This window comes from Salminus brasiliensis, chromosome 13 (genome assembly GCF_030463535.1).
Source record: "Salminus brasiliensis chromosome 13, fSalBra1.hap2, whole genome shotgun sequence".
NCBI classification, from domain to species: domain Eukaryota; kingdom Metazoa; phylum Chordata; class Actinopteri; order Characiformes; family Bryconidae; genus Salminus; species Salminus brasiliensis.
Window position 1 is genome coordinate 19,859,126 of NC_132890.1, and position 26,575 is coordinate 19,885,700.

The window sequence follows — 26,575 nt, forward strand, 5'->3', positions numbered from 1 at the left end:
ATGGTCAGATGAAACCAAATTAGAACTTTTTGGTACAAACACAACTCGTTGTGAGAGTGAATGCTGAGTTGCATCCAAAGAACACCATACCAACTGTGAAGCATGGGGGTGGTAACATCATGCTTTGGGGCTGTTTCTCTGCAAAGGGACTAGGACGACTGGTCCGTGTACATGAAAGAATGAATGGAGCCATGTATTGTGAGATTTTGAGTGCAAACCTCCTTCCATCAGCAAGGGCATTGAAGATGATACGTGGCTTGGTCTTTCAGCATGACAATGATCCCAAGCACACTGCCAGGGCAACAAAGGAGTGGCTTCGTAAAAAGCATTTCAAGGTCCTGGAGTGGCCTAGCCAGTCTCCAGATCTCAACCCCATAGAAAACCTTTGGAGGGAGTTGAAAGTCCGTATTGCCCGCCGACAGCCCCAAAACATCATTGCTCTAGAGAAGATCTGCATGGAGGAATGGGCCAACATACCAGCAACGGTGTGTGCCAACCTTGTGAAGACTTACAGAAAACGTTAGACCTCTGTCATTGCCAACAAAGTATTGAGATGAAGTTTGTTATTGACCAAATACTTATTTCCACCATTATATGCAAATAAATTCTTTAAAATCAGACGTGATTTTCTGATTTTTTTCTTTTTTTCTTTTTTTCTTTTCTCATTTTGTCTCTCATAGTTGAGGTCTACCTATGATGTCAATTACAGGCCTCTCTCATCTTTTTAAGTGGGAGAACTTGCACAATTGGTGACTGACTAAATACTGTTTTTCCCCACTGTGTATGTGTGTATGTATGTATGTATGTATGTATGTATATATATATATATATATATATATATATATATATATATATATATATATATATATATATACTATTATCTAAAAAAAACATTGTGAAGAAGTTCAAGAAAAAGAATCATATTGTCTTGACAATCCTCTCAAGGCTGCAGTCATCCCTGTTACTCATGCACCTTTTCCTACCACATTTTCCCTTCCAGTCACTTTCCCATTAATATGTTTTGCTTCAGCATTTTGCAAACAGATTGTGTGTGTGTGTGTGTGTGTGTGTATGTATGTATGTATGTATGTATGTATGTATATATATATATATATATATATATACAACTTAGCACAAAAGTAAGGAAATGTGTTTTGCCAATGCCAAACAACTTATTCATAGACTCATTGGACTGGATGATTGAAGTTTGAAGAAACAAGACATATTGGTAATTCATCAATTGATTCATTTAACAAACAGGAGCCTCGGTAGCGTGTGGAAGGACCATACACAGCCTGGCACCTCTTCCTCATGCTGGTCACCAACCTGGTCATACACTGCTGTGGGGTGGCATCCCATTCTTCAACCAGCATTTATCACAAATCAGCCAACGTGGTTGTGTTGGTCACTCTGGCACGAACAGCACGCCCAAACTGATTCCACAAGTGTTCAACAGGGTTGAGGTCAGGACTGCTGGCAGGCCAGTCTATCCTCTCCACTTCAAAATTCTGGAGGTAGTCTCTGATAAATCCCGCCATGTGGGGGCGAGCGTCATCATCTAGGAGGATAGAGTTCAGTCCCAGACAGTCCCTTTTCATGGGACAACACTATAGAAATGGATATATTTCTATATATTTCTATATAGCACTATATAAGAATGGCTATAACTTAGAGTAGTAAGTGTACAGCTTGTATTGCAGTATAGACTTACTGTCTTCTTAAAAAAATAACTCAACACATGGCCATTATTGTCCAAATAGCTGGCAACAAGTGAGTACACCTCACAGTGAATGTCCACATTTTGCCCAGTTGTGTCGTTTTCCTTCCCTGCCTTGCTTAAGAAGCTGAAGGTAAAGGTGATGGACAGCAGTAGATGGAGGAGCACAAGGTGTCTAAAATCCACCAGTTTCATGATGTGTTGAGTTATTTTCTCAGAAGACAGTGAATCTATACTGCAATACAAGCTGTTAACTGATTTTGAAGTTATAAGTCTATAGTGTTGTAGACATAAATAATAAAATAGTAGCAAAAATGTGAGGGGTACTCACTTTTGTGAGAAACTGTATATAGGTAGTTCATTAAAAACATAAAAAAACTAATGCATAAATAGACAAACTAGGGTTTCTGTAATTCAAGGTTTTAAATAATAGGAGAACACACATTTGATGTCAATAATTCTGCTATCATAATATTATTACTATTACATGGCAACACCTTTACAGCATAACTTTTTGAGCGTTTAAATTAACAAAAAAACATCTGGCTCATGTTATTTCGTAGAAAAACGTTTACAGATTCACAATGGATACCTCTCACACGGACATACATCGTACATTTGTGAAATGTACATATGCTTGGTTGGCATATTTATTGCAGTTGGCAATGATACTATTGTTTTATTTTTATTTTTCTATTTCTTCTTCTTCTTCTTATTATTATTATTATTATTAGTGTGAATGCACTATTTTGTTATTCCTTATACTTCTTACTTATTATTATCATAGTGCTTGAAAAACACTATTATTATTCCTCTTTTTTTGTATTATTATTATGATTATTATTATTACACAGTCTTCTGCAACAAATACAGCAGGTCTCAGCTGTGAGAGGTGTCCTGTTTCTGAAGTCAGTTGGATTTACTGTTTTATTAAATGTACAATTTAAAATTGAAAATCTTCTACCTAAATAAACGCACAAACACACACACACGTCTGCTTACACACACATAGCCCTCTCTTCTCTCTCATACTTGGTCCCTCCTGCCGTATACAAACATACACTTCTAGCTCTTTTCAAGCTCTGTGTGTTTCCTTGACAAAATGCAAATGTAGTTATTATTCTCCAGTTTTCTCTGCAGTTAATAAAGGCCTAAACACTTAATGCACAGGATTTTGGGCCACACAGACAGAGCTTATAAGTCTCAAGTCCCTGATGTTTTTTTTTTTTTCAAGTCCCTTTTAGACAATAAAATCTTGAAATAACATTTATCATTTCCCCTCACTACCTCTGACTGGACTGGCAAAATCATTGCCTCAAAAGTTTGGAGAAATATTGGCGACTATGGATCTGTCCAGACATAAGAGCGGTGTTGCGTGTCATCAGAGACATTAGAAATGAGGACACCAACCACTGGGTCAAATAAAATATAAGCTGTGTCCCAAAGCCCAGGCTGCAGCCCAAGAAGGTCCCTTTATATACAGGCCAAAAATGCAGCTGTCCCCTGTCAAAGACCTTTAGGATGGTAAAAAGTTTTGGGCACAGTTCTATTTGCCAGAACAATTAGATGAGCTTTTGAGGTGTATGTATTTTCAGAGTCAATTGGATGGTCTTGCTTTTATAAATTTTAGTTTTAAAACTTTAAAAATCTCCCACAGAAATGAATGGGGGAATGCGTGCACACACACACACCCTTTTCTGTCTCCCTCCTCACAAAAGGTTTTCAAGAACACTTGCCCCAATAATACACATGTTGCGCCACACACACAGGGATGCTGTCATGTAATTTGGGCCTGCCAGTCACCTACAAACAGTCACTGAAAACGTGTAATGGTGTCAGTTACATTCCCACCAAATATCATGCATTACTAATATATCGAGTTCTGACCTTGTTAAAGTTTATTTGGTCTAGTGTTGCAAAAAATCAACTGCCCACCATTACATCCTCAGAAGCAGGCTCTTAGTGTTAATCACATGTTTAGTATATCAGAGCTGAAAACATTTCATATTACATTTACCATCTGTGGAATAAATGTAAAACTATTTAAAATTTTACAAAACATTAAAATCAGTTGTATGACTTTGCATGGCGCTGCAGTTCAAGCAGAAACCATACGTTACACTTAGTAAACTTAAAAATTTTTTCCCCCTTTGTCACATTTAGGAGTGTTTTATATTTTTACTTGAGTCTAAAATGAGAACCATACTTTGTATACCAACGTATTTAGTGTTGGTCTTTTTATTTCAGTATGTGTACTTCCTCCACCTCCAATAATATCCATCAGCCAGATAACTCAATATGAAAGATTTAAAAGACATGAGTGCTAAATAACATCCTTCTGCTAAACTTCTGAAAAAACAGCTGCTTCTGCTAAGACCAAAAGTCACTAGGTGTTCTGACAAAGCTTAATCTCAATAACTTCTCAGCTGCACCAGTAACAGTGAAGACCCTGCAGTTATGACACTCATCTGTCTTTGATGGACATCAGAGCGGAGCTGACATTAATAAAACAGCACCTCCCAGAGGGCTGTTTAAGAAAACATGCAGACTGAGTCAAACAGATACTTTATTTATGTCCAGGTAAAAACAAGAACCTGATGCAGTAAATTATTGCAGATTTTAGAAACCAGCACATGAACGTTTGGGGTCAGGAGAGTGAAGGACAGCATACCCCCTGCCCACAACACACTGCAGTGCACACACCACGGTCTGATCCAAGCCAGCAGTGCAAAAAATAAACTACAGCAAGGGAAAAAAAAATGATTATATATATATATATATATATATATATATATATATATATATATATATATATATATATATAAAATTAAAATAAGCAGAACCTCCCACCTGGAACCAGGTGAGAAACTGCATATAAACTTTTAATAAATGAGTTTCTGTTCTGAAATGTTTATCTGGCCATGAAACGATAAAAGGAGACCAGCCAATTCTTTTCCTTTTTGTTTAATTAACTTTGTGCTCAGCTACATGACTGGATGGGACTGGCCGCTTTCGCTGCAGTTCCTTGCGTGTCCAGCAGAGGCACTACACTTATCCACAAAAGAGGCCCCCCCACCCCCACAAAAAAAAAAAAAAAAAAAAAAAAAAAAAAAAAAAAAAAAAAAAAAAAACAATCCAGCGCAGCTGATACAACACAGAGCGACACTGAGGAGTAAATGTCGGCCAGAAAACCATTTCAATTATGATAAGATAAAAAAAAACAACAAAAAAAAAAAACAATAATAATAATAATAATAATCATAATAGATACTATTCTTCCAACACTACCCGCATCCATCTGCAACTTTCTTACACTTTTTTTTTTTGAAAAATGCTTGCAAACAAAAAGGGAAAAACAGGACGAGAGAAAAGGAAAGCGTGAGGGAGATACGAAACGAAGAGCAGGATGTCAGCCGGGCGACAGGAGGCCACACAGCTATTCTATCAAATGTGTAGAATGAGCAAAATCTGCAAATGTTGGTCTGTACAAATGATCTTTGGAGCTGTAAGAGAGTGCCGCCTGCTGGATGGACCCCCCTCCCCCCGAAAGCACACAGTGATGTCAATCACCACTCCAGAGAAAAACAAAAATCCCTTTTAAATCTCAGATCAAACGCAGGCCTTAATAACCTCCACCCCCCCCCCCCCCCCACACTTTACACTAATCGGCTACTGATAAATGCGCTTTAATCTGCTCTGATTCGCTGAGTTTGGGAAATCCTGGAGTCTCGCGATGCCTTTCCTTCTCTGCTCTCAGTGAGAAGGGCAGCAAAGAGAACATCAGTCTTTTCTTCAGCTTTATTTCCAGAAGCTGCTTTACCCTACACAGAGAGGCAGCATTACACTCTGCCTCAGAGGAGCTTAAAAAACAAAAAACAAAAATAGGGGGGGGGGGGGAAGAAGAAAAATAATAGAAAAGTGGAGGAGGAAAGGAAGTGATGTGTGTGGGTTTGGGTTTTGCAGTGGGTTCTGAAGGCATTTCTGCATGAGTGCGGGCGATCAGGACAGATGAAAGGACTGCTGTCCTTCACGAGCTGCAATTAACAGTTTCTCGCGCATTATCTCGATGCTCGAGTAATCCGGCAGCTTCAGGTAGTTCACGCATGTCATCACCGACGGCAGGAAATCATCTGGGTTCTCCGTCGACTCGAACGTTTTGCGTACGATGGTGAGGGGAGGGTTCAAACTCCGGAAACCTGGAGGAGATCGAACAAAAAACGACAAACCTTTCCTCAGTTAACTCATAAACCCCCAGTCTGACACCCCACACGCCTAAGCCCATTAATGGTACAGTCCGTTACTCTTACCTCCTACTGGTAGTCGGGGGCTCCCAGTCACAAACTGGAGGAAAAGTCTCTGCTGCTCCGCATCAAAACTGCTTAGAACCTCAAAGAGGAACCGCACTGCCCGGCTACACACACACACACACACACACACACACACACACACACACACACACACACACAATCACGAGGGATCCATGTCTCCACTTTCAGAGGCAGAGGCGAGTAACGTCTGCTTACATGTTTTCCTAAACAAAAGTGTACCTGTCATGTGTGTATCCATGGTCAGGTCTGCAGCACTCCATTAAAGTTTTCACATCCCATGTCTCAGACTTGCTGCCGCACAGCAGCTGATCCAACTGAACCAACACAAACAGATCAATTCTCCTCCAACTGCACATCACACTCATCAACTGTCTTTCGTTAACTAACCCTGTACAGAATAATCACTCTATTCATAAACATGTATTAGAAGCAAATAATAATGATTATTGATGTTTTTTAGAGGAAGTGTAGTCAGAGGGAACACTCACCTCTTCAGGGTAGAAGTACTGCAGATGGTGGAGAGGAAAGACCGACTCAAACCCTTCCCTGAACGACTCAAACTGCCGTGAAACACCCTCATTCAGAGTCCAGTAGACCACCAGCTACATACGGGCACACAGAGTGAAAAAAAAAAATTCATGAGGGCTGACTGAACACAGTCAGGACTGCAAACCCAACTACAGCTGGTCTCACCCTGAAGGTACACAAGCAAGACCGATGTATTAAAATGAACACACTGAATGTGAGACTTTCATATCTGATTGGAGTCACTTTCAAACACAGTGCTGAAAACCACATTAGAATGAATCCTAAACACACCATCTATAGCAACACCATCAGAATGTCAGTCAGTAAGTGACTGAGGGAGTGACTGACTTAGTGACTGAGTTGGTGACAGTGACTAACTCATTTAACCAAAGATTTGGTGATTGACCTCAATAAGGGAGAGGCTCAGTTACAGACCGGCAGACCAAGCGAGTGATCAAGTGAGTGTGTGACAGACAGTGACCCACCCTCAGGTACTCTTCCAAGTTGTGTATGGTCACAGAAACATCCTTCCCGCCCTTCTTCAGCTCGATGTTTGGGAATCCAGGCAGTGTGAAGTCGAGTCCCAGATCCTCAACCGAGCAGCCGTTCATGTTCAGACTCTCAAGAGCAAGCTGCAGCGTCTCCCTTGTCTGTGAGCACAAACACAACTGGGCTAATCTCAAACAAAATCTCAAAAAAAAAAAAAAAAAATGTATATATATGTATATATATATATATATAAAAAATTGTTAATCACTAATTACAGCTCATGTTACTGATCAGGAATGTGTGTTGTAACGTTCTGCCCCTCCCCGGCACAACTGTCACCCTCTCCTTGTTTTGAAAGGAGCTGGGACACAACGGACCCATGGACCATTGATGTGGCCATAAAAAAAAAATTTAAAAATGAATCAGTGTGCACATGCGTGTCATTTATTTCTGTAATCCTCACGTGTGATTGGTCCTGTTCAAGTCTCCTCTTCTGTCTGATGATGTCCTCCAGGTGCTGTATAGATTTGGCGACTCCAGGGTCAATGTTGACGAGGTCATGTGAGCTGATAGATGACTCGTGCCTCAACATCCACTTATAGAATGGCAAACCCAGCGGCAGGTCCAGCTGTAGGGGAGGAGTAGAAGGTTGGCTTCACATTTTAAATTACTAACCGTTTTAAATTACTACAGTTTTTACATGCTGGCTACACTGAGGAACTGCTGACTCTGAGGCCGGTAAGGTAACTGAGAATGAACTGAAAGGCACTTAAAGTCTGAACTACATTTAAAAGGTTACATTAAACCTTATGATGCTGAGCTCTAGCTGGAAATGGTAAACTGTACTGAGTGTGTGTGTGTTTTACCAGTCTAAAGTCCATGATGGCTTTGGCCATGAGTTTTCCAAGGAAGCGAAACTTCATTTTGATCTTGGCGATGTGTGCAGGTTTGGTGCTGCGGCCAAACGGCACTGCGAACAGCCCTCTGGAGCTGAACATGTACTTTGTGCCCTCCTGACTCCCTGTAGACAAGGGACAACAGCACAAGTGTCTGTCAGACAGAGACAGACAGGTTCTGAAGCAGCAGGTTGCTTGGCTCTAAAAAGCTCACACCTATGAGTCTAAGATGTGCGTGTGTGAGGTGACCTTTTGGGTTAGCGAGTGTGACCTCCTCTCCTCTCCACAGACCAAGATCAGCTCTCTGCAGCTCCTGAGACACCAGAGCATAAAACTCCAGTGTTGGACCCAGACCTGTTCCCACCTGAAAAAAAAAAAGCAAGCATGCAAATTTAGTAATAAGCACGCCGATACTGGCACAGCAATAGAAAACGCCCATACCATGAAGCTTAGACACGCATGTGCACCACTAAATGACACTTGACTGAAGCGAACAGCTTATCGCAGTGTGGGACAATTTCTAGGTAGAGACGGGCAGCAGCACAAATGCCCACAGCAATATCTGCAACACCCGTATTTCAAGCAGTGTCAAAGATTTCAGTAAGTCAAATTTCATTACGTATTTAAAGTAAAACCACATCAAAGAACAAAGACTTAATCCAAGCAAGCACAGGTCAGCAGCAGTCCTTAGAACATGTGACAAATGCCCTCCTGACTGTGTCAAAGTGAAAGCAATAACTGAGAAACTGGTTTAATTTGTCACGCTGCAGGATATGACGTATAGGCCTAGCGATTTATATATATATATATATATATATATATATATATATATATATATATATATATAAAAAAAAGGAAATATCTGTCTGCAGGCCAGCTATCCTATTGTTTTGAATATGCAAACCTACCTTACTTAAGCAGAAAAAAAATCTACAATAATATATTTATCAGCTGATGAAGCTTATTTGTTTTAGGTATCTCATAAGCTCCTCCTTGCAAAGGCAAAAATTGTATTGACACAAACGGTTCAGAAGATTGAAGAAAAAGTTCCTGTAACTGCCTCAACTTAGAGGCTTATTTGATGAAATTCGGCAGCAGTTTGGTCAAGCTTAGCAAGATTATGCTTCCCTTCTTGCATGTGTTACTGCATTGTGGCCCATTGTGGCATTTTTTCATAGCTCTAAAACTTTCTAACTATGCTCAACCAGTAAATGCTGTCCTTTCAAGCTTATTATATTTTTTGAGATGAGGTATAAAAAAATAAATAAAAAAATAAAAAGTACAAGCTAAAAAAGTGAAACACCATAAATATCAGGATTTAGAGCCATCTTTCGAGTATTTAAGTCAGAGTTGGTATCGGTACTCAGTATCGGCAGATACATGAAAAGCTGGTCTCTGTATAAGTATCGGAAAAGAAATAGTGGTATTAGTGAATCCCTAGTATTTCTGATTATTTACAGAGAGGGGTTCAGGTTTACCTCATTTTCGTACTGAATCTCCAGCATGGCTCTGGAGCTGCCCAGGTCCTGCATCACTGACTCTGCCTGCTTCAGCAGCTCCTCCCGGTTTATTGTCCGCTGCAGACGAACACACAAAACATCAACAAACACATCAGAGAAGAAAAACTGAAATTTTGCCTTCCGATGCGGTCAATCCCTCACATTTGACACTTTTATGGTCCTGTTATTCCTAGGTTGACCACATGGCACTTTAGAGCAGTGTAAGCGTGGAGAGTGTAGGAAGAGGCTTAGCTGCTGCAGAAGGTGTGATGTGTCAAATTCTGGAAGGTGTAAAGAGTAAACTTCCATGCTTAAGAGTAGTTCTGTTTAACATAGTGACTGACATGTCACATTTTGAAGTATGAACATACAGGGTCAGTTACCTAGACAGTGATTAAGCCTAGTTCTAGACTACCTTGCCCTTTCAAAAGGGAATTTTCATTGAGCATGATGTGTAGTCCAGGACTAGCCTAAACCCTGTCAGGGAAACCAACCCATAGAGTCTGTTTCCTAAATCTACCTCTGGATATAATCTAATCCAATCTAATCCAACTTTTTGTTCAGTACATAAAGTGACAAACTGTAGTCCCAGACAATTTAAATACTCCATAAAATCTCCAAAAACTCTATTCCTGCCTCACCTTCTTCCTGTCAAGTCGCGGGGCCACTCTGCTATCTTGTGAATCTGATTGGTTAATTTCAGGGTTGGTGTCCAGCAGCCTCTGCATTGCTCGGTCCCGGTCAAACGCGGTAACATAGAACAACATCTGCCGCGTGTCGAATGGGAAGAAGAATGGGCTGCAAAAGAACCATAGGAAAAATGTCAAGAAACGAAAACACTTATGTTTTAAGCTGTTTTTGTTACATGTACTAAGTAAAACTGATGGTTTTTATTAATAAAAATATATATTATATTTATTATTCTTATTAAATATGACTATGATGAATACAAATGTAATGTAATAAAGGTAATTACTTACTAACAGATTACCAACATACCTGCCCTAATCCAGTAGAGGGCAACATCAGTGTGTGTGCAGAAGACAATGGGTGTATATGTGTGAAAGAAAAAGTGTATGGTGTGCGTACCAGGTCTTTCCCAGTTCCGTAAGCCATGTGGGGATGTTTCCAGTCATGATGACGAGTGGGTCCTGCAGCTGCCGGTTGGCCTTCGCTGTCAGTTTACTGTTAATGAACTCACTAGTGGGGATGATCTCCTTACACACAGCATTCTGCAACACACACAGTAATGAAAGTGTTTCCAAACTTTTAAATGCCCGTGAAAGTGTGTGTGTGTGTGTGTGTGTGTGTGTGTGTGTGTGTGCGCACACTCACATCGTAGAGGTAGAACCAGTATCTGCTAATGGAGTGCAGAACCCTCAGCAGCAGGATGACCTCTAGTGAGGGGTCATCAAACGTGATGCCCTCTGGAGGATCGGATATGAGGTACGCCTCCAACGGGTTAGTGATGCTTGGACACACACCATCTGCAATACACACATGCTGGATGAGAATGACTCATTTCCTAATTAGAATTAAGTGAATTACTTTAACTCTGAGGAGCAACTGCTGACTATTAAGCCCTTAACAACAGCTGATTTCAGAACAATATGAATGGATCACAACCAGTTGGACCTGAAGTGCTGATGTAAACCGTGTTTGGGTCATTACTTACCATGCCACAGCTCATCCTGCTTCTTAGCGTTGCGTGGGGACGTCTTGGTAGGAGCAGTTTGAGCTCGGCCTCTTTTCCCTCCAACAGCATCTTTACAACCATCCTCATCCTCCCTTACTGGCTTATACCTACACACATCAAAATACATTCAATGGGCCATAAATAGCCATAAATAACTCAAACTGCAGACAGTACTCCTGTCAGACTGTATGTGGGTGGGTGGGAGTGTGTACCATATAGTGTGTGTTTTGGTCCATATTCCTGCACGTCCAAGTGGGTTAGCCTCATCGTCTGTGCTCTCGCGCTCCTCCTCTGGCTGAAGGCTGAACTGTCGCACTGCCTGGTAGACTGTCATGTTGTAGGGCAGCAGCTGCTCTCCAATGTAGAACTGCAGCCGGTGCCGGACACTGCCCGAGTTCAGGAATTGAGCCGCCTGCAGCAGGGTCAAAAAGTCAGCAGAGGCTATTTAATTACACTACACACACTGCTGTTCAGACCGTTGCTGCTTTTTGACACTTTATTATTTGATCTCATTATATTTTTATACTACATTTTGGATGTTGTGCGCAACTTTAAACCAGAACTGAGAACTAAAATCCTACCAGCGATTCGTCAATTTCATCATCAGAACCATCATCATCACTGTCTTCATCCTCCTCTCTGATTCGGCCGTATCCTGCAGAGACAGGGGTCACGATTTAATACTTTCACATTCCAAAAAGCAGATTCAGGAGATCTTTCACTGCCCCTCTCTATTCACCCATCCCTTCCTTCCCTTCACCCTCCATAGAGTGAGAGGGTGGGAGAGTGCGATCTATAATCTGAGGCTAGTTTCTCTCTCTCTCTCACACCCACACACACACACCCCCACCCACCTCTAACGACGAGGTATCTCTCAATGGCCTGTACCAATGCCAGCGGGTCGATTTTAACAGGCCCCCCCTTCCACTGCTTGACATTGGTGCAGTCTGGGTGTCTCTGCAGCTGGCACTTCAGCTGGTGTGTGTTAAAGAACTTCAGGGCTTGAGAACCTCTAAAACACAGAGGAAGAGGAAGGAGGTGTAAATTAAAAACACAGAAAGCAGAAACTCAATAAAATGAACATAAGAATAAAACACCCCCTGCAGCAATTCTTCAGCTATACATAACTTACCTGACCCTAACAGTGCATTTCCATACAGCCCTCTATTTCAGCACCACTAAGGGGCACTGCATGTGAAAGGTGTTTGTTCAGTACCTGCTGCCATTTCCATTGCCACTGGGGAAGTCGTGCACTTTAACAGGAAACTGCTCCATCTGACTCAGACAGCTGTTCATCTTGTGCACCAGCGCCAGCAGTGGCCCGTTCTCTGTCGGCTCCAAGCGGAACAGTGGCTCCTGCCCCGGCATCTACATGCGAAACACATACCCCCCACTTTACACTCTCATATAAACAGATGGAAACATCTCCGTACAGAGCAGATTCTGCTCATGAAAGCCTCGATGGAACAGTGGCAGATCTCCAACACTGGAACATTCCCTTTATAAACTGCCGATAACTCTTCTCCTAAAGACCAGCAGCTGATAGTCATCCATCATCCTCAAACTGCACACACTCTCCCACCGACAGCAAGAAACATGCAGATACTCTCTTCAAGGGTTCTTTAGCAAATGCAACGCAACACCAAAAGGGTTCTACTTACGAACCTGTTTAGAAGCCTTTTTGCTAAGAGCGAATCACCTAGCGAGAGTATGAGCTGTTCCAAAATATTCTTATTCCCCAAAAATTCCCATCTAGCATCATCTGCTGCTTATGTTTTGTGTTGTTCATCTTATTACTGGATTTCTGTAAAGCTGCTCTGCAACATCACCTCTAAACACGCGCTATGCAGATTTGATCAATACGGCGGTTCTAAATGCACAAGGTTGAATGCTGAGTGAAAACAGCTAAATTGTATTTTAGAGTCACATTAATTAAAAATAATTTACAATGACATATTTAAAATATTATTGATATTATGTAGCGTTGTGATTATAGGTCATCAGGAGGACTGTAACTCACAGGGCAGCCGTAGAAGATGTGCAGGAACCTTTTGATTCTCTGGCCTCTGCTGACTGTGTCTCGCTCACTGCTTGAGGTCAGGTAGAGCAGCAGCTGCTTTACCAGCCCACTGTGCTGGATCTCGAACGACGACACGTCAGACTCTGACACAATACTGCAGATCTCCACCAGACACTCCATACCCCGATCAACCTGACCCAACATACCCACAAACACACATGTACATATCACAATATCTACATTTAGAGTATTAATATTCACCCTAATGAGAGACCGTAGCTCCACCTCTGTGTATATTACAATATCTACATTTAGAGCAGGGGAGTCAGACTCATTTGGACACATTACAAATCAAGGGGCAATGTCAAAAGACTGGATTTTTATTGGAAAACCAGACAGTGTGGGCACTTCTTTTGGAAAGAAGCATTATATTCTTCATCTGCTAAACGATAATTAAATTTAATTTGCACATTTTGCCTAAAGTGTGCTGATTGACTGAGAAATGACAAAGTTAGTGCTCCACCGGCGGTATGTAGATGAAGACTGATTGATTTTGCCTCAGAATTTGACCACAGACTTTGGTTGGACTCTGTGTCATTTGACTTCCAGCTGAACTACAGAATCTGATTGATCTTGAGGTGGAGTTTGATTCTTTCCCAGTTTGATTCTTTCCCTATTCCTACATTTAGAGCGTTACTAATATTTACCATAACAAAAGACGGTAGCTCTTATTACATTAGTGGGTGAAAGCCAAAGAGAAAGATTCAGAGATCAATGCGAGTACTTGGTCTGCTGGTGGAACAGCTCTAGTGCAGAGTGTGTGTTTGTGTACCTGTAGGTGTAATTGTTCTGTGGCAGTACAGAGTCTCTGCAGGACGTTGAGTGCCGGGTTGGTGCTGTCCACGTTCTCGGAGTTGAAATATCTTTCTACAAATTTACTGGCCTGCTCCTTAATCCACGCTTTAATCTTATCCCTGTAAAACAATTCAGCCAAAGACAAAACAGTCACATACAAATCCCTCTTTAGATGAAGATAAAAAAGCATGAAGCCCTATTTGAGCGGGATAAGTTTCACATGATGAGGTGGGTGGTATAACGGTTAATGTACTTAATAGATTTTATCACCACTCCAATTCGCCATATAGTCTTTTTTCCCCTGGAGGCTTTCACATCTAAGGCCTCCTGAGAGGAACTTCTGGCAGCCAAAGCGAGAGGACAGTTCCGACACCCAGTAATAAAGATAAACTAAATTGTCAAATTGATATATTTGGTGTGCTGGTGATGCGGAAATTGAGGAAGCACTTCTATGTCATTTATAGCCAGATTCCTGATTCTGTATGAATCACATTATGGACTCCCTGTGGTAAAACTAAACTACCACTCTCCACACAAATACCACTTACCTAGTCATCTAGTTCCATGACAACAAAGGCGTAGTATAGTGTGTATTGGAATATTCTCAATTACTGTGTCATAATATATAATAACTGGAAGAAGAGGAAATTTTCACTTGAATGGGGACGCCGTGGCACTCAAGCACTGTACAATCCCCTTACTGGGCCACAGCGAACCAAACACGTTTTTTTTTTCCCATTACATTAAATTAAAAACAAACTAATACCAGAAACATCATATTAATTCTTTATATTTACACGAAATGCAAGAATTCCAATATCGGACATATGAAGGGATGTTTTAGCACCTATAATTTAGATTGTAGCTAAAGCTAGCTATGTTCTAAATTAGTACTGGGTGATATGGCCACAAGTCAATACCCTGAACATGTCTTGGCGTTTGAGTTCTCCATATTGTTTCTAGCCAGGGTGAAGTCACCTGCTTCATCCATTTAGTGTCAGAAACCACCAAGTCATTTTAGAGTTTACTGACCCCCACATGGTTTGAAATGTGGGTGATGTAGACATGCTAACTAATTGGAAGGATATAGGGTTAAATTACTTAGCAGCCACATTAGTCCCGCAGATCCCGTGCAAAACTAAAGTCGTGATCTTTAGAAACTGAACATTTTGGCCATCTGACTGCTTCTGAGGAACTGGAAGATTTAGATTTTTCACTCAACTTAACTTAAGCTCCTTACAAAGCACTCATCACACCTGATGATCACACTTGCCGGAGAGGCACAGTCAGAACTGTGTGTGCGCACGTGTGTACCTGTTATTAGAGACAGAGTCTTTGGGGGTGGCTCGGGCAAGGCCGCTGACCCCAGCTGTGCGGGACGGCTCGGAGTTGGCGCTGTTGGTCTGAGTTCCCAGCTTGCCCCAGGTTTTGGGGTTCAGACTGGCCAGGAAGGAGGATTTGGGGGATGCTGTAGTGGTGGGACTCTTGGCTAAGAGAGGAAATTACATACAGTAATATTAAACATATTCTTTACCACAAGTACCTAACCCCCAACTGCTCCCTGGGTGACACTGCTAAGGCTTTCCAATGCTCTGGATGTGTGTCCACTGTCCCCCTAGAGTGCAAGAGTGTTCACTGCGCTGACGGGTAAACTGTGCAGGAGACTGATTCTTCAATAGCCTTTTTTATTTCATGCCATGAAACTCTCTGACCTGTGTTTCATGAACAACAGGAGCTAGATAAAGTTCATTGTCAATAACCATTTCTTATGAACAACTCATTTTATCCAAACCCAGAACAAAAACCTTCTTTCTAAATCAACAACTGCTGAGGCTACACTGAATAAACCTCAGCAGACTGATAATGCTAATGAATCCTAACGATGGACACACAGTTTATCAGTTGAGAAAAGCAAATAAATCCTCTACATGAATTCACAAAAAGGTTACTGATTTTACCAGATGGGAAATAAGTAAAACAACAAGTAATGTACCATTACTTTTGCACATGCCAGATTGAATGACTTTTGCTGTAGCTGTGTATTAAAATGTATAGAAGTGTGTCTGTAGAGGATGTGATCTACACGGACATCAACTTACGGACGTTTGCTTAAGACTACCCCCCCCCACATATAATCTGAAACATTTTGACCCTCACAGACTATGTGATCATAGTTGATTTGGTCATGATGGCGGCGCAGGTGAAGATTAATGATCTGGGGTCATAATGTTTTGCTGTGTGAGTGGGTGTTAAGAGGATGGTGAGGGTGAACAGTGGACATGTGGAAAGCAGGTGAGGAACAGAAGAATGAGAGCAGAAGTGCAGTAGTTGAGAGCCTGAGAGAGTCCTTACCCTGATTGTCCACTTTATCGTCATCTCTTGGGGGCGAGTATTTGGGGCGGCGGGGTCCTCTCTTCGGCAAACGCTTCCTCTTCAAAACATCACTCAGGCGACTGGAACACACACACACACACACACACACACACACACACACACACACACACACACACACACACACACACACTTAGATGATAAATTAACTAAAGTTGATTAATAGTCAACAGCTTAAATCAACCCTGTGTTTTTATGTTTTATGCATGTGTGTACCCCTGTGGGCTGAGGTCCAGGGAGTCGTCCATGCTGTGCTGGAAGCTCGGGGAGCCGAGGTCCGGAGTGACGTTGGAAGCGGCGGTAGGGGTTGCCGTGGTGATGGTGGTGGTGCACAAACTGGTGGTCCCACTCGTGCAGGCTTTGGGAGGGCTGGTGAAAAATGTCTCTGACTCAGCCAGGTTCTTCACCTGATGCATCACACCTGGACACACAAAACACAAAGTTTATAAAGTCCCACATTTCCCACATTTCTCTGCAATCATCAGTGTGGCAAAGACTGACATAGATGGTGTTACTGGTTCAAACAGCACTTGTTAACAGGAACTTTAGGGTATACTTAAGGCAGATCCTAACGGTCACAGGATTTTTTCTCTTGTTTAATTATCACGCTTTTCTGGACACTCAGGACATCCCCACAACACACCTTCAGTCTGTAGCTGAGTAGAAACTAAGTGTACAATTGGCTATAACTGGTGCCCACAGAAATTGTTACATAGTGTGTTACCTTTAAAAAGAAAAAGAAAAAGAAAAAAAGAAAAAAAGAAAAAAAAAAAATCAATAATTTTTTTTGTATTGTATATGAAGAATGCAGACAGAGTGGAAAGAAATACTTAATTATAAAATTAATGTTGCCAGTCCCTCAGAATTTGTTTCTCAACAAGTAATTAGTCTATTTGCATGTTATGCAGTATTTATATATATCAGACTGACCTTTTGAGGTTTTAATTTTATTTAAATACGGTCTTCGTTAAAATGTGTAAAGACAACCAATGTTTCAGCTCACACAATGACCAGAGGAGGATGGGTACTACCTTGGTTTCTCCTAGGTTTCTTCCTCCAGCTCTAAGGGAGTTTTTCCTTGCCACTGTCACCTTTGGTTTGCTCAGGGGGATTTGTGTTTTGTTGATCTCTTGTGCCATTATTGATTTCTATAAAGCTGCTGTGTGACAATACTAGTTGTAAAAAGCTCTACACAAAAATAATATTTCAAAATTCACCTTTAAATAACACTGATTTTCCTATGAGACCTAGGAATACCCATCAAACTAATTATTCTGTTGTAAAGACAGAACCATTTGCAGACATCTTGCAAGAGCTCAATTACTCCTCTATGAACATTTAAGCTCCAAGTCATAGATTTAACCTATTTATAAGAAAAGCAACAATCTCAGGATGTGTACATTTACTTGTGTATGTTTTTTGTTATTAGTAATGCTCTTGTGGAAAGGTCCCCACTAATTAAACTTGAATGTGTGTAAATTATGCAAATACAGAAATCATTTCACCAGTACTTCTGCAATTCATATATTTGAAGTTGTGTGTAAGTTTACAGTGCTTTGGTTAATATACCTGTTTTTTTTCCAAACTTTTAGAACCCTTAGAAAAAGGTGGTCACCACAGGTGGTCAAAAAAGTTGGTACTCTTTCAACATGGAAACCATAATGTGTGTGTGTGTGTGTGTTTTCTTTTACCTTCTCTTCTGAAATAGACACTGAACACGTCAGGCAGTTTCTGCATGAGGATCTCAGCCATTTGCAGCGAGCCGACTACAATCTTCAGGTCCTGGCTGGACAGCATAGAGGCTATGTGACTGTAAAACACAAGCACACACCCAAAGGGGTGATTTTAACATCTGAACATGAAACTTATCCCACCTGCCAGAACCCCCTCACCCCCCCCCACAACCACACACACCTGGACACAGCATGGTTGCGCAGGACGTCCTTCAGCAGCTCTGCGTCTGCAAAGTAGATTATGCGAAGGATGGCTCTAAGGCACTTGTGTCTGACTGCAGGTCCAGCAGAGGAGCTGTACACTTCATACAGCACACCGAACAGCGTCTTTATAAAACACTTCGCCAGCTCAGGATCCTCCTTCATCAGCTGAGCACGAGCATCCTCACCACGCACCTCCAGATGACCTCCAGACAGAGAGATAAAGGGACAGGGACAGTCTCACTAGTGACTTAGTGTCTGCGTTTAGAAACCACTTCTACACCCACGTCTTTTTAACACTGATATTTATATGATCTGATGGTGTTCAAAATAAAGCCAGTGACTGGACAATCAATGTTCTGTTTGGGCATAGAACTGTTTAACAGAGGAAAATCTAAACATGCAGCTCTATAGTTTTAATGCGTTTTGTCCCCTTCTGTAAATGTCCCTCATTCTGTAACTGGGTGCAAAACAAGAAATAATGGATGACTGGCAAATCTGGCTTAAAATATCTGATACTGGATCAGTAACAATACTTTCTCGGTGGATCAGCCATCAGACTGGGGTGTGTTTAAACTGTCAGCAATAATTATGAGGGATCATATGTTAGAATGATGCGGACCCTTTCAGGCATTACTGAATTGTGTGTGAAGGCTCTGTGTTTCTTACCAGTGTTAGGATTGGCCAGTGGGTTTGGTTTTCTCTGGATGCCTCGGGCCGTGCCGGTGTCCTCGTTAATTTGCTGCATAGAGTTAAAGTCGATGGTGTAAACACGGCCCAGTGTCGACAGACTGATCTCATCCTCACCATTCTGATGGGCCGTCTGTGAGAGCGAGAGAGAGCAACAGAGGGAGAAGCCTAAGTTCTCTAGCACTCCTCCTGACCTCTGCTACTTCAGAAGCTCATAGGAGTTAAAGTTAGTTTGATTACAGAGTTAAACACTATGTGAGTCTGAAATCACATAGCTTAGCCCTCTCTCTCTCTCTCACACACACACACACTCAGACGTACCTCAATAATGCGGCTGTCTATGCGGTTGTAGGGGTGCCACAAGCCGCGGTCATCCCTCCACTGCCAAACAGCACCCTCTGTAGTGTGAGCACTGCCCTTTTTCAGCATGGCATCCACCGCAAAGATGCCCTCTCTGGGGAGGCACGGCATCAGCTCACTACATACACAGAAATGAGAAGTTGTTCAAATGAAGAGCTGAATCTGCAGCAGTGCTGATAAATCATACCACTCTGATTCTGCTTATAATTCATTTAAACACAGATCTTAATGCTTTAAGAATAGCTTTACTTAATTGAATTGATCTAATACAATCTATAACTTTTCTATATTTTTAACCACATGTTCTTTGATAAAAACTATTTAGATGAAACCTCTGTTCTACTTAGCTGTAATCCTGTCCTAACTTTTAGCATCTTTCTAGCATGGTGGTGAGACTAAAGAAAAGCTAGCAGCTGCTCCTTTCTCTGTTCTCCTTATATGGAAGGAAAGCTGGATTACTTGCTGAAAGTTGATGACAGTTCAAGGACATGCTGGTTAGATAGGGGTAGTTTTGCTGTTAGTTATGATGTCTGTAGGGTTCTGTTAATGAATCGGTCCTTTGGATCAGACTAATTATTCGATACCTGATCCAGCTAATTTTGTTAGTATCAAGACCGATATCCTATCATCACAGTTATTGCATGATTACATGAAACGTGTTCAATTAAACTGGAAAATGCATTTTCATTTATGTAAAACTATTCAAAGCATTCAGATCTGTTTGTAAATGCTGGATTTACTCAGTTGATCAGAACAGAATTTGGATTTTCTTTGCTGAAACAGAACCATACACAGGTCAGCAAGAAGTTACCATATAAGGGAAGTGAGCTCGTAAAGTTCCTGGGGGCTTCTGGGTACCAGATCAATCTGCTCCTGACAGCTCCCATTAGACGCTCCGCACAGCAGGAACCGCAGAGTTTCTGCTATATCTACACACACAAAAGATGTATGGAGTGACATAATTATAATATTATAGGATATTTGTGTTATTAAGATTGGAGTTACAGTAGTCATATATTGTATTGTCAAGATTGTGAGGCTGACACACTTGTTTAAGAAAATAACATAACAGGCCCACCCTGAAAAAATTCCCTAGAAGACGGTTTTTAAAAGCCTGTGTGTGTGTGTGTGTGTGTGTGTGTGTGTGTGTGTGTGTGTGTCTTACTTTGTTTCATCAGCTGGACTGCGAGGGTTGGGCAGTTGGAACACATGAGGGAGAACATGCGGACCACCATAATGAACATCCCGGAGCTTAGTATGGGTGGGGTGACCACCAGCAGCTGCTGGATGTTGGTCAGCAGGTCCCGAGACGCAACCTGCTGCAGCAGATTCTGCACAGAGTAAAGGTCAACAATCAAAAACACAGATCTGCCTTTGAGCAGAAACAGTGCCACACTGAAGCACTAGGACACACTTCATTTTAAAATCAGTAAAGCAGAAAAAAACCCTAATGTGTGCAAATCTTCAGTGATGATAAAGGCTGTGTGTATAAATGTTTAAGGATGAAGGCTTATCTTCCAAAGCAGGTATTTCTTCACAGCTCACCTCTTCGTGCTGAAAGTTGTCCACCAGCCGGGCAAAACAGAGACATGTGCTTTCCACAGACTTCTTATCCTTCGGGAGAAAAGAGGAGAAAGGTCAGTACAGCTGACAGAGTGGCAAATGCAGTCCATGATGTTTGGTACTTCTCTAGTTTTAAACTGGCGCTATGAGGCTAATGAAGGCTTATACCCCAGCAATTAGCACAGTGCCACACTCTGATAATGTTCACACTGTACACTCCGTACTCCATAAATCCATCTCCGTAAATCCATCTCTCTACCTTCTCCCCCAGTTAATGGCTGCCCACCTGTCCAGCCTAAGACAGACGGGAGTTTGACAGTCGTGCTCTCACACAACCGTATCTAAAAATGGCCATTACAGATGATTGACGGATTCATTAAAGAAAATATCTCCTTTTTTTTTTTTTGGAAAAAACACTTTTTTGATTATAATTCAGTAGCTGTACATGTCAGAGTATACTGTCTTATATAATCACAATCCTTTCGCAAGTTTTTTATTTTTCTTTTTTTTTTTCCCTTTTTCTTTTCTGAAAAAAAAAAATGAAAGAGAAAATCTATGGAAAGCAGAGATAAACTTTAATGTGGTATATTGGTTGTTTATATTGGACCTGTAATGCTTCAGATATACTGCTAGATATTCATAGTGATGGATTTGCAGCCTGTATTCTACACATCGCTCACCCCACCACGACTAACAGAGCCATTGTGACTTCATTAACAGATTTACACCAGCTTGAACAGATTCTTCACAAACACTGTGCTCCGTCTATCCCTCCACAGCGCTGTCTGCCTGTCCATTCCATTACCATCCGTCCTTCTGTCTAACCTTATCTAACCTCATCTCTCTACAACGATGCGTCCATCTGCGTCCAACACTCTCTCTCTCTCTGTCTATGCATCCATCTCTACAATTCTGCCTTTCTGCCTTATACCTCTACAACTTAGTCTGTGTACAACTTTCTATTACAGTAGAACACGCATACACCCATGCGCGCACACACTCACATTATACTTGGGTTACCTTTCTCTTTTTAATTAGTTAGTCATCAGCCACACTCTGGATTTAGAGTACAGAGAAATGTAGCAAATGTATCAGCCTGACCTGATTGAAGACTACTTTCATTATTTTGATTCTGATCATATCTGCAGCGTTTCTTTCAATAATTTATGAAGTAGTTTTGACCAGAGGAGGATCAGTCTCCCCTCCCCTCCCTCTTGATTCCTCCTAAGGTTTCATCCACCAGCTCTGAGGGAGCTAGATAAATAATGAAGGTCTGAAGGTTAGCTCCCCCTGGTGGTGCAGACCAAAAGTGGTGAAGGATTTGTTTGCTCTTTTCTTAGCCCTGATTTCCCTGTGTGCTGAGTGTGTCTAACCTGGTGTGTAAGTCTCTGTGTGAGCAGGGGCAGAGAGTCAGCCACGAAGTGGAACTCATCTGGAGTTATGCTCTGACAGCAGTTAGCAGCTATAGCTAACGCATTCCGCTGAGCATTAATGCTGAAAAACTCCAGATACAGCAAACAGTCCGCTAAACCGCCCTGCAGAGAGAGAGAGAGAGAGCAAGAGAGACAGAGACAGAGAAAATAAAAAACATACACACCTGTAAATCTGCCTTCAGGATATTAATGTATTTACCCATCTAAAATTCTGATCTCATTCATACATTTCACACTAGGAGTGTGTTATGTACGCTTACAGCTTGCAGGATGGCCTTGCTGTGTCGCCGTGACAACATCTCCAGGGCGGTCAGAGCTTGCTCCGCCACATCGATAAACTGGATCACCTGAAGCTGTAAGAGCACGCACACAAACAATATCTTAACTGGTGGATTCATTTGTCAGTCATCTTCCAATCATCTGAAATTGGTGGACTGAGTCCATCTATTTTTTGTGGGAATCTGACCGTAGACACTCAGGTAACTAATATAAAAATAAAAATGAATGCTGCATGTCATGACCGTTAACAGAGCAAATAAAAGTGTAAAATAGCTTGTTCTTTATTCTGTGTGGTTTTTGGTTTTAGCTTTTACACAGTGAAGTAAAGGTTTACTAATAGACAGTCAATTTTGTTAAAAAGTTTCTGACATCAAATAAAGTGACAAATGTCAAGTTCACAAAATTTAATTTTAAACTCTAATAGCACATTTATATACCATTTTATTCATTCCACAAGTTTTGTGAACCTAAGACTCCAATCCAACTTTAGGCAATGTAATTGTTTTCAAGAATGTCAGAGTAGATCTTCATACAGTGGTTACAGTGGGTTTTGTTACATAGAGAGAGGATTGTTCTGATCATCTGGATACATGTGGTTATTAATCTATGAAGATATCCAGAAGAATAACTCACCTTTTCCAGGAAGACTGGGATAGCATCCACCACGACAGCGGAGGAGCGGGGCAGAGCCTCCATCATGTAGGTCAGAGCACGAGAGGCATGGTTCATCTAGACAGACAGAGAGACACAAACTCTCTAAAATTTCTGTTTAAATCAGCACGGAATACAGAAGTTGTGACTGATGGAGAAGTGAAGACTCAAACTCACAATATCAAAATTATGCTCCATCTGTAACAGCGTGATCTGAGGAGAGAAAGCAGGAGAGCACATGATTAGGAACAGAGGTGCAGAGGGTACACCCCCCCTCACTAACACACACAAAACCCCCACAACAACCCACATTAAACACTCTAGTGGAGCCACAGTGGGTAACGATAAAGTGATGAAACATGTACCTCTCCACTAGCTGTACCACAACAAAGCCATTTTACCATTTCAATGAACAACGTTAATCAAGTAGCAAATAAAGATAAACATGTACAATGGCATGCAAAGGTTTGGTCACCCTGCACAGTCACTACACAGCGTCACAGCTTGTCAACCTTTTGTAGCAGCCAAGAGTCTAACAGTGACTGCCAAAAAAAAAAAAAAAAAAGGTCTAAGATTATGGTAAATCTGAAAGGTCTAATCGGTGGTCTAATGATGGTCTAAAAATATAATTGGCATTACTTTGTAGAAACAAATTACATTGTAAATTCTTGATTATATTACGTATTATAAATGATATTGACTATGTAACTATGATTCCATTTATAATAATAAATAAGAGAAAACATCCAAGGGGGTGGATATTCTTAAAGCCACTGTAGGCCATGTCAAATAACAACAAGCAAAAGATAAATGAATACAAAAAAATAAAAATATAGAACATAAAACACAAGTTACGCTAAAAAAAAACAAAAAACCTTTTAAGTTTAATAATCTTGAACTTTATTTCTACAGTTCATGTTCTATTCCCAACTAACCTATAGACCAGGGGAATTCAAACTTTTGCATAGCACTGTAAGCTGGCACCATCCCATTTCCCTTCCCGAGTAAGAAGTAGACTGACCAGGGCAGGAACAACACTCTTCACAGGGAAGCCACCCAGTGTCTCCTCGTTACCCATCACCAACAGCTGGCACATCTCTATAGCGGCCTGCAGCTGCTGAGACTCATCACCTGTAGCCTGCAGACCCTGCAGCAGTTGCTGAGCTTTAGAACCTACACAGACACACACAGCGTAACTGCCTTTACCTATACAATTTAAAACAATGCCGTAGTTCACAGAAATTAATTTAATAAATCATTTTAATGTTTTAACATAAAAAATTTGTAAATATGAGTAATTAAACAAAGGTACAGAGCAACAAACAGATCCAGGTACCCATTACGTTGTAAGAGTTTGCTCTACATTTGCTCTACAAGCTACATTTGAGCACTCTGTGGTCGGTTTACAGGTCAGTCAAACCGCCTCTCTCTGTAAAGGTAGACAGGCTTAGCTGGCAAATCAGCGGTTGGAGAGATTCACAAGGCAGGAAATAACGACTCCATTAAAAGACAATGGTGGAGGCACAAGAGGGCAGGGTATTGTACTCACTGGCTCCACTGCCAATGGTGCGGTGAAACAGTTGGGACATTCGGGGGCCCAGGGGCCCAAACAGGTGAGGAGGGAGACCTCGGGCCTCCAGCAGGGCTGTAGCCAAATAAATACAAACACACTTTAAATACAAAATAAACCACAGCATAGCGTTCACACCTCTTCACAACTCTGATACTAAAGCAAGTTGATTAAGACACTTCAATCCAAAGTAAGGACTGCCCAGGAGGACAGCCCCCAAAACCAGTCAGAGAACCCATATCAGAGTCAGTGTTACAGCTCAACCCGCTGGTGGAAGTTGAGGGTTAAAACAGTGAACGAAGATGGTTGTACTTTACCTTGTAATCGGCCCATTTCAGAGTCGTCCGACTCACTCTCTCCAGACGTGGTCATCCCAACAGCTCCGGCAACTGAGCTAGAGGCTAGAGAGAGCGGGAGAGACATTTGGTGGCATGAGTGAAAAACATAAAAGCATGCAGATAAGATCCAGCAACTTCAGGTAATGTTCACATCAACAACGAGAATGGGGATAAAGTCATGTCAGTGATTTTGAGCGTGGTGTGATTTCTACAACCACGGATCTCCTGGGAACTCCTGAGAGTTCACTCACAATGGTGCAATGAAGAAAAACACATCCAGTAGGGGGAGTTTTCCAGACCTTATTGGGGCAAGAGGTCAACAGAGAATGGCCAGACTAGTTGGAGAAGACAGAAAGGCTACAGTAACTTAAAACCACTCTGCACAATTACAGCGAGCAGAAAAGCATCTCAGAATCAACACACAGCCTGCTGATGGCCACAGTCGGGTACAGACAGAACCATGTCGGGCCACAGTCGTGGTACAGACAGATGTGTGCGTGTATGTATAACCAAACTCTGTCATTTAAGTCCATCTCTGTTGTACCTGAAGCTCCCTGGGGCGTCTCTTCTGTTCTTGCGGCCGAAGAGTTTGCTCCGTCCTGGTTGTTGTCGGAGTCTGCCATTTTGTCCTGTCGGCGAGTATCGGCTGCCCCGCGCTTTCCCAGGCCAGAGCCTCGCCGACTAAGAGAGAGAGTGAGAGCAAAGGCCATTATCTTCTAATAAAAACTCACCTGTTTAGACCACTATACAAATTAAGGCTCATCACAACTAGTCAGTCCAACTCTTAACTGTTTGTGGGTGAGATTCTGACAGAAGTCAGAAACAACAGTACCAGGATTAAGGGTGGATACACCATCACATGCTGTGTCCAGTCCCATCCTTCCCCACACTATCTATTACTTTTACTAAACAGGAACAGTCAAACATCCAACCAGAATTCTGTCTGAAGCTTGATGATTGCTGTGAAAAATGCCAGGGCAAGTTGCAACATGCTAAACAGATATTTGACCACATATTAAGTCTATTCTATGAAATACATATGATGTCACTCACTTTTCCCCAGAAAAAGAACACTGTGAGGTAAATTACTGAAAGTCCAACAATGCACTTAAGACTTGACGAGTGTATGAAAATGTCCTACCACAACTAACGATGAACATTTTAGAAACAACCATTTCAAAAGAACTAAATATGATATAAATAATAAATATGAACTAAACCTATTTTATATTGTGTGGTCATATTTTTCCCTTTGACACAGATTTGGTGCTTTCAGATGGTTCTGAAACTTTTCTGGAAAGGCAAAAGGTCTCGAGCCCTGTCTGTGCTTCAGGTGAC

General features: G+C 41.5%; 1 protein-coding gene across 7 annotated transcripts in view; it reads right to left on the reverse strand.

The window, feature by feature from the left end:
- Positions 1–4,843: 4,843 nt before the first annotated feature.
- The window catches only part of trip12 (thyroid hormone receptor interactor 12), a 40,419-nt gene continuing 18,687 nt past the window's right edge, over positions 4,844–26,575 (reverse strand). For 5 of the 7 annotated variants that reach the window (XM_072694576.1, XM_072694570.1, XM_072694571.1 and 2 more), the window contains 37 exons: positions 25,782–25,918; positions 25,217–25,300; positions 24,879–24,974; positions 24,351–24,502; positions 23,507–23,542; positions 23,312–23,407; positions 22,660–22,752; positions 22,340–22,501; positions 20,949–21,017; positions 20,569–20,734; positions 20,215–20,332; positions 19,365–19,521; positions 19,023–19,176; positions 18,334–18,559; positions 18,111–18,229; positions 16,636–16,840; positions 16,381–16,481; positions 15,343–15,517; positions 14,006–14,147; positions 13,174–13,365; positions 12,370–12,521; positions 12,008–12,165; positions 11,735–11,808; positions 11,366–11,565; positions 11,133–11,260; positions 10,793–10,944; positions 10,547–10,689; positions 10,099–10,255; positions 9,437–9,535; positions 8,208–8,322; positions 7,929–8,083; positions 7,526–7,690; positions 7,059–7,223; positions 6,534–6,647; positions 6,265–6,359; positions 6,025–6,128; positions 4,844–5,913 (listed from right to left, as the gene is read on the reverse strand). In XM_072694576.1, coding sequence (XP_072550677.1) covers positions 5,717–5,913; positions 6,025–6,128; positions 6,265–6,359; positions 6,534–6,647; positions 7,059–7,223; positions 7,526–7,690; positions 7,929–8,083; positions 8,208–8,322; positions 9,437–9,535; positions 10,099–10,255; positions 10,547–10,689; positions 10,793–10,944; positions 11,133–11,260; positions 11,366–11,565; positions 11,735–11,808; positions 12,008–12,165; positions 12,370–12,521; positions 13,174–13,365; positions 14,006–14,147; positions 15,343–15,517; positions 16,381–16,481; positions 16,636–16,840; positions 18,111–18,229; positions 18,334–18,559; positions 19,023–19,176; positions 19,365–19,521; positions 20,215–20,332; positions 20,569–20,734; positions 20,949–21,017; positions 22,340–22,501; positions 22,660–22,752; positions 23,312–23,407; positions 23,507–23,542; positions 24,351–24,502; positions 24,879–24,974; positions 25,217–25,300; positions 25,782–25,918 — 5,053 coding nt within the window. In that variant the 3' untranslated portion in view covers positions 4,844–5,716. The remainder of the gene's footprint in view (positions 5,914–6,024; positions 6,129–6,264; positions 6,360–6,533; positions 6,648–7,058; positions 7,224–7,525; positions 7,691–7,928; positions 8,084–8,207; positions 8,323–9,436; positions 9,536–10,098; positions 10,256–10,546; positions 10,690–10,792; positions 10,945–11,132; positions 11,261–11,365; positions 11,566–11,734; positions 11,809–12,007; positions 12,166–12,369; positions 12,522–13,173; positions 13,366–14,005; positions 14,148–15,342; positions 15,518–16,380; positions 16,482–16,635; positions 16,841–18,110; positions 18,230–18,333; positions 18,560–19,022; positions 19,177–19,364; positions 19,522–20,214; positions 20,333–20,568; positions 20,735–20,948; positions 21,018–22,339; positions 22,502–22,659; positions 22,753–23,311; positions 23,408–23,506; positions 23,543–24,350; positions 24,503–24,878; positions 24,975–25,216; positions 25,301–25,781; positions 25,919–26,575) is intronic. The other 2 variants (XM_072694577.1, XM_072694575.1) reach the window with 1 other exon arrangement.